The 8,462-nt window shown below is 39.2% G+C and overlaps 1 protein-coding gene across 1 annotated transcript; it reads left to right on the top strand.

Annotated features, from left to right (window-relative positions):
* The first annotated feature begins 6,693 nt into the window (after window positions 1-6,693).
* On the top strand, window positions 6,694-7,344 carry LOC140140603 (uncharacterized). The gene has a single exon (XM_072162361.1). The coding sequence runs from the start codon at window positions 6,694-6,696 to the stop codon at window positions 7,342-7,344; it is 651 nt and encodes a 216-aa protein (XP_072018462.1).
* The last annotated feature ends 1,118 nt before the right edge of the window (window positions 7,345-8,462 follow it).

Raw genomic sequence — 8,462 nt, 5'->3', positions numbered from 1 at the left:
TTGCAAGGAAACCAGACAACTTGCCCCAAATACAACTCGCCCCAACGCTGGACAACTGGCCCCGCAGACAACTCGCCCCAACGGACAACTCGCCCCAGCAGTAACACACTGGCCCCACATACAAACTCGCACCAGTGATAAGTGTACGCAGAGAATATCTTCTCTAGCATACGTAAGAAGGTTTTATCACTCGGCTAGGATAGAACAATGGTATATCAACAACTACGTGAACATCGTACAGCGAAACCTGTCAAATTCCACTACCATGACTGGTTAAACTGCCGTCGATCGCGACGTTCTTTGCATGTTGTAATTATTTTCGTTTTATTGTGTGGAGGACGTACAGGAGGGCCAAGGAGGCCTACCCGATAATATAATTATTTCATGCCGAGATATACCGTAAAGAATCCATCTTAAAAGGGCATTTCGTGATCCACAGCCTCATCCCCCCACTTTTCTCAAAAATAGTTGAGATTTTTATATCACTGGAAACCTCTGACTACATAATGTTTATGTACAAAATAATTCTTGCAGATTAATAGTTTAGCAAAGATATCGTGAAATTTGAATTTCGTTCTGGTGCACCAGAACGAAATTACAACGCATTGTCTATGGAGCAGTGTATACACACAATCATGCATAACTTCATGAACGCATAAAATCGGAATCAACTGAAATTTTGGGAATAGGTTTTTTTCATGGATCTAATGAAAAATGACATAAATAGAGGATGCTAGGATCACGAAATACTCCTTTAAAATAGCCTACTCAAAGTATATAAAATGGCAAAACAAAACATTATATAAAAAAAATTATAAAACAACAACAACAAGTTTTGTTTATTTTTATTTTACCGACTCAGTTTGAGATGTTCAAAACTTGCAGTCCTATAAACATTAAATCAGAGAAGATCTTCTTCGACATAACGAAACTATTAAAAGGACTGAAAATATTTGGCAAATTTTTCAAAGACAAATGAGCACAACTAGCAAAACAAAGCGCCAGCAGCAGCTTTGAGATATTTTGTCGGTTCCGTGCTGTGCACTGACTTTCGACCCCCTTTTGCACGCGTGTTAGCGGTGGATTATTGCTACTACTTACACTGTGTATTGGGCGCTTTTTTTTGGAAGGTTAAAAATTGGGCTACTTGAGAAACCTTTACCGCGGCCTGGCGAGTCAATGCGCCGCGCCTTGACGCTGAAAAGTTTTGGCAACACTGCTTACACAAATACGCCGGGTGTGGTATGTGTTCAATCAATGGTACCGTATACTCACGCAAGTGCCAGAACACACCGACGGCGTAACGGTACCTTGCTTGATAAGTCCCCGGGCCCGCGGCCACGTGCTTTACACACTGATGTACGGTCGATTGCTTGACAAGTCACCGGGTCAAGTAGTATGCTCTCAATTTGATTAAGACCCGAGAATTACGGGCCGTGTTGTTTTGTTTGTTTTTTGCGACGGAGGCGTATATCGGGAGAGCAGTGCCGTGAAGAAGAAAAATGCAATGATTTTGTTTGCAAAACTGGTTAAAGCCTAGTATTAATACGATTTCGGTCTAATTTTAATTTGGTTATTCTTTGCCAAATATTATTATAGTAGGCCTAACAACTGTTTCAGGGACGATGTGCGCCGTGTAGCGTGTAAAAATGTTGAATTTGACACTATTTTTGTCCATGATCGTGTTGAAAATGGACTTATTATGACAAAAATTGGTACTTTACACAATTTTGGCCCATAATCGGGGAGAATTTGGATGGAAAAGGGGCTCATTGCCCTTTTCTTTAATTTCCTTTGCCCTTTGGTCAGAGGGGCACTTTTTCTTGAATTTTTTGTCAGGGGCATCCCCCTCCCGCTAGCTACGCTACTGGGAAGGTAAGAGTGAGAGAGAAACGGAATCCATACAGAATGCAGTACGTATGATAATAAATGAGCTTCAATGAGCGATTGATACTCAAACTTAGAATTTGGAGCAGAAATTGAAAATGTTACAATGTACTTTGACACACTGCATATAAATGTTATTTAAATATAAAACCAAAGCAACTAAATATTTATTTTAATTTAAGACAAAAGGAAAAGGCTGAAACTTCTGATATGGAAGAATGGAGTTTCCAACATTTGTGTAGGCCTAGTGTCTTGCAGTGCATGCGTTTGAACATATAGACATTATTATAATCATCATGCATGTTAATGTACATGTATCCGGTAATTATAGCTAATACTTTTCATGCAAGAATGGGATTTTTGATGTTATAGGCACACTAAAACTTTAACAACTATATACACCCTCCACCCCCCAATTTATATAACACACAACCTCATATAACTCGTTATTTTTTCCTGTTCACCCCCGCACCGCGTCTACGAGTAGGTCTAGGTCTTCCCTATCTGGGTTTATCAAACACCCAGATTTGGAAGCTATCGGCTTTATGTCGTTTACATGATCAGGCTAGTCAGACACAATCATAGTAACACTTGTCTAAAATAATTCCTACCTTGTCTCTATTATAATTATTATTAATATTATGTTTCTTTCTTTCATTTAGGCTATCATGTTTATGATTATACCATTCTGCATGTTATACATGCACATCATATTTCTTTTCTGATTTCTAACAAGCACCGCCGTGAAACACCAAACCTTTAGGCCTACATTTAGTGTTGACATCTTCGAGTTCAAACATCCCGTCTTAAAATTGTTGGCAGATTTAGAGGATTAGGAGGACACAGTGTAAGATGTGCATGGTGAGATTTCCTGGGTCTCACATAGCTCCATGGTGTTGTTTTAATCAATCCTGATATTAGTCCACGCGTGATTGACAGGTAAGTTGCAGAAATTAAGAAAAACAAAATGATTCATGATAACTGTCAATCACAATTATCAAAAGTGTAAAAAATACATTTATATTAGAGAAGTATGTACATGTAAATGTATCTGATATATAAAAAATTATAAATTAAAATAATAGTTTTTCAATTAAATTTAGATTTATATCTTTGATTATTTTAGACACCACAGTTTAGAATGACCAAAAAACTTTCCTGGCAGTTGTTACTATAATAATATTTGACAAAAAATAACAAATAAAAATTAGAACAAAATCGTATTAATACTAGGCTTAAACCAGTTTGCAAACAAAATCATTGCATTTTTTCTTCTTAGCGGCACTGGCACTGCCTCCCGTGCCTCCGTCACAAACACAAAACACGACCCGTAATTGAGAGCAGACTACTTGACCACGGGACTTGTCAAGCAATCGATCGTACATCAGTGTGTAAAGCACGCTGGCACGGGCCCGGGACTTGTCAAGCAAGGTACGCCGTCGGTGTGTTCTGGCACTTAGCGTGCTTGGCCTTGGGAGCATTGATTGAACACATATCACACCCGGCGTTTCAGCGTAAGTGGCAGCAAAGGATCCGCCGCTAACATGCGGTGTAAAAATGGGGCAAAAGTCAGTGCACAGCACGGAACCCACAAAATATCTCAGAAGCTGCTGCTACTGGCGTTTGTTTTGCTAGATGTGCGCATTTGTCTTTGAAAAAATTATATATGAAATGAATATGAAAATATTTTTCAGTCCTTTTAATAGTTTCATAGTAATAGGCATACATGTATGTCAAAGAAGATCTTCTCTGATTTAATATGTTTATAAGACTGCAGGTTTTGAAAGTTTTGAACATCTCAAACTTATTTTGAGGCTTTTTTTTAAATTTTTAAGTGAGTTTGAGTCGGTAAAATAAAAATACACAAAACTCGCAAGCATTTTTTTTTAAAATTTTAATAATGATTTGTTTTGCCATATCATATTTAAATTATTACATGTTTAACACTATTATAAAAAGTATGAAGTTAACATAATTAAAAATAAGAGTGGAAAAACCCGGAAAAAAGCGTAAAGAACACCGCGATTCACGGCAGTTTGACCACTGAGTTTGATCAGTGTCGTGGTAGTGGAATTCGACAGGTTTCGCTGTACGGTGATCGAAATCCTGGCGGCAATTTTGCAACTTTTGGACTTGATATGCCCAAGAATATTAATTGGTATGCTGTTTTCTATTTACTACTTATATGAAACTACTTAAATTAATTACTACCGAGTGTGTGTATTCTACTGATGTTTCTGAATGCCGATTGACATGATTTATGTGCGAATTTCCGTTCGTGCGCTATCACGTATACTAACAAGTTGTCAAATTTTTATACCGAAATTTTCAGCAATAATCACAAAATATTGCCAATTATTATGTTCATATAATAGTTGTTCTATCCCTGTGTAGCAGTTTGATAAAACCTTCTTACATAACATGCACGATTTGAGGTTGAGGGTTAGGGTACTTTTTTTTCTGTTGCGCGGCAACACAGCAGACGAGGGCATATGACTGTACAGGTATGCAAAATAAATATAAAAATTGTACCTCTATCAATTGGCAACACGGCAACAGGGCAACAAACACTTAATTCGCTAAGCATTATTATTCAATCGCAGCAACACGACAACAAACACGAAATTCACTAAAGAAAAGTTTATACGGCAACAAGGCAACAAACACTACAATCAATGCAAAAAAAGAAAAAATCATCGCTCAATCTCGGCAACACGGCACAAACATGAAATTCACTAAAGAAAAGTTTATACGGCAACAAGGCAACAAACACTACAATCAGTGCAAAAAAAGAACAAATCATCCTTCAATCTCGGCAACACGGCAACAAACACAGAATTCACTAAAGAAAAGTTTATGCTTCCTTGTTGCCGTGTTGCCCTGTTGATGATAACTTTTGCTCGATATTTTACCTTCTTGTTGCCGTGTTGCCATGTTGCTGGTCAATTTATTTTTAAAAAAATTAATGTATTTTAGTTCCCTCGTTGCCGTGTTGCCACGTTAAAGATAACTTTTGCTCAAATTTTTTTTGCACTCATTCATATTCTGCCTGTTTGTTGCCGTGTTGCCCTGTTGCCGTTAACTTTCGCTCGATTTAAAAAAATTTTTATTCCAGCTTGTTGCCGTGTTGCCCTGTTGCTGGTCAATTTATTTTAAAAAATTTAATGTATTTTAGTTCCCTCGTTGCCGTGTTGCCACGTTAAAGATAACTTTTGCTCAAATTTTGTTTGCACTCATTCATATTCTGCCTGTTTGTTGCCGTGTTGCCCTGTTGCCGTTAACTTTCGCTCGATTTTGTTAAATTTTGATTCCAGCTTGTTGCCGTGTTGCCCTGTTGCTGGTCAATTTATTTTAAAAAATTAATGTATTTTAGTTCCCTCGTTGCCGTGTTGCCATGCGTTAAAGATAACTTTTGCTCAATTTTTTTGCACTCATTCATATTCTGCCTGTTTGTTGCCGTGTTGCCCTGTTGCCGTTAACTTTTGCTCAATTTTTTAAAATTTTGATTTCAGCTTGTTGCCGTGTTGCCCTGTTGCTGGTCAGTTTTGGGTTATTTTCTTGTTATTACTATTATCTTGTTGCCCTGTTGCTTTTAACTTTTGCTCGATTTTTTAAAATTCTGATTCCAGCTTGTTGCCGTGTTGCCCTGTTGCTGAGCATTTTCATTTTTTTAAAAATTCATTTATAGGCGTTTCATGTTTCCTTGTTGCTATGTTGCCTGTAACTTTTGCTCATTCTTTTTTTAAATTCCGATTCCAGCTTGTTGCCGTGTTGCCCTGTTGCTGGTCATTTTCTTTAAATTTTTTCTTTATATTTATTTAATTTCGACTTCGATTTATATTTTCTTTGATTTTCTTTTCATCCTGACAGTTTGCTCGCTTCGAACTTCAATTTGTATTTTCCCTGTTCATTTTTCACCTTATATTTTTGCCCACTTCAAAATTCAATTCCAAATTTGTTCGCTACCAGTACTCGTCACCGTCACTCATTGCGTGTTGCGGACAACAAACACAAGTACCCCAACCCGCAACCTCAAATCGTGCACTGTCTACCTTCTTCTAAGTTACGAATGCTAGAGAAGATATTCTCTGCGTACACTTATCATTGGGGCGAGTTGTACGTGGGACCAGTTTGTATACGTGGGGCGAGTTGTCCGTTGGGGCGAGTTGTATTTGGGGCGAGTTGTCTGGCATTCCTTTGCAATCAGGTTTCCAATATCAAAACAACACAGAAGCACTCACATTCTGCATCGAAAATCTCCGCGAATCACCACATATTCATTCAGCACTGGATCCCATTTGCAGCAGCAGTTCTTGTATTAATCATAGCTGCAGCTTATATTTCAAATCATCCTCCATAATCAGCACAAATCAGTCAAATCAGTGTAATAATTATCCGAAATTACGTTAACCCTATGATTGTTGTTGATTCCCCTCGATTGTGCTGGTGCAGCAGAAAATCACGTTTTAGCACAATCCTCCGGGAGCAAAGTTCAGCGGCATACCACAACACACGGCCAGCGCTTCACTGGTGCACATGAATGCTGAGCGAGTCTGATTTCTCAGAAAATCATGCAATCTTATAAATGACCTCTGTAGAGGTCAGTGAATCTCAACCAAAATGAGGGCGCTATGATGGTCTGCTGATTGATGACAACTCCAGACAGTGCATTATCAGGATTATGCGAGGGGTTGATTTAGCACAGGAAAATTCCGTTACAATAGTTTATTGACGAGTCACCTGTATCTTTTTGAGCAAAGATTGTCTATTTTGATCATTTCCTTCAACCCCAGCAAATGCTCTGTTATGAAGATCTCTAACAGCAAATTACCACCTGACAAGGCCTACACTTTCTGTGGGGAAACACTGAAGGAAGTTGACTCCCATCCTTACCTAGGTGTGGAACTCGACAGCAAGTTGAGATGGAATGTTCATTACAACAAGACAACAGCCAAGGCAAACCGTGTCCTTGGCTTCCTTAAGAGGAATTTGTGGCACTGTTCAAGGGAGATCAAAGAGAATGCCTACAAAACTCTTGTGAGACCAACACTGGAGTATGCAAGTAGTGTCTGGGATCCATACAGGAAGGGAGATGTACAGTCATTAGAAGCAATCCAGAGGAAAGCTGCCCGGTTTTGCCTCAACAACTACAAACAAAGGGATAGTGTCACTCAGATGATAGAGGAGCTGAAGTGGGAGACATTAGAACACAGGAGGAAAGAAACAAGAATCCAGATGATGAACAAAATCATCAACAACGAGGTGGGGATCAAGGCTGATAGCATCATTCAACTCACAAAGACCACCAGGGCTAACAGAAGGGGATCACAGAAGATCTACCGGCCACATGTAAAGAAAGACGTCCACAGATACAGCTTCATTCCTAGAACAATTACAGACTGGAACCAGTTGGGGTCAAAAGTAGGACCTCAAGCAGCTACATGTATAAGTAATTAATTTATTCTTCCGCGAGTTACGAGAGACACACACGGCACATTGACCACCCAAATCTTCAAAGAATGTTGGAGAAGATGCAGCTTGACTGTGATTCCGACTGAACCTGGACAAGTTCATTCCATCCAAAATGATAAGTAGTAACAACAAACACCCATGGATAAACAGTAAAGTCAAAAGGCTCCAAAAGCGTAAGCAGAGGGCCTATAATACAGCCCGCAAAACTGGGAACGAAAGTGACTGGGAGCAATTTAGGGAACAAAGAAAGGACACAAACAGGCTGACAAGAGCTGCCTATAGAAGGTATGTTAAGGAATTCTGTATGGAGTCTATGAAACAATTCTGGTCCTTCATAAAAAAGCTTAAGAAGGACACAACAGGTATACCCGCTCTTAAGGATCGTGGCATTCTGATATCAGATAACACCAAGAAAGCAGAACTGTTGAATAACCAGTTCAAGTCTGTCTTCACGACAGAGGATATGGAGTCAATTCCAGATATGACACCATGTAAATTGCCCCCCATTGGTGACATCCAGATTTCTGTGCCGGGCATACAAAAGCTGCTCGAAAATCTGAATCCTAATAAGGCCACCGGCCCTGATGATATCCCGCCACGTATCCTTAAAGAACTGGCCCCTGAGTTAGCACCCATATTATCCTTTATATATCAACAATCGTTAAACACAGGTCAGCTGCCTCTAGATTGGAAAACAGCAAATATTTCTCCAATCTATAAGAAGGGTGAACGCACCAAAGCCAGTAATTACAGGCCAGTATCCTTAACATCTGTGTCATGCAAAATACTAGAACATGTGGTTCATTCTCACATAATGAGGTATTTTGATGCAAACAACATATTAACAACACAACAGCATGGTTTCAGGGTAGCCCACTCCTGTGACACCCAGCTCATTCAGACTGTCCATGACTTTACCACCTCACGTAATAAAAACATCCAAACAGACTGTGTGATAATGGACTTCTCGAAGGCGTTCGACGTCGTGCCCCATAACAGATTATTGCTCAAGCTTAAACAGTACGGTGTAGGTGGTAAAGTCAATGGATGGATTGAAGCCTTCCTGAAAGGGAGGAAACAGCGTGTGGTGGTTGGAGGTGAAC

Source organism: Amphiura filiformis, chromosome 19, assembly GCF_039555335.1.
Source record: "Amphiura filiformis chromosome 19, Afil_fr2py, whole genome shotgun sequence".
Taxonomy (NCBI): domain Eukaryota; kingdom Metazoa; phylum Echinodermata; class Ophiuroidea; order Amphilepidida; family Amphiuridae; genus Amphiura; species Amphiura filiformis.
This window is presented reverse-complemented; position numbering and strand designations above follow the sequence as displayed.

What these genes read in the sequence shown, in the direction of transcription:
- LOC140140603 (XM_072162361.1), top strand. Translation starts at nt 6,694, where the DNA reads ATGAAGATCTCTAACAGCAAATTACCACCTGACAAGGCCTACACTTTC.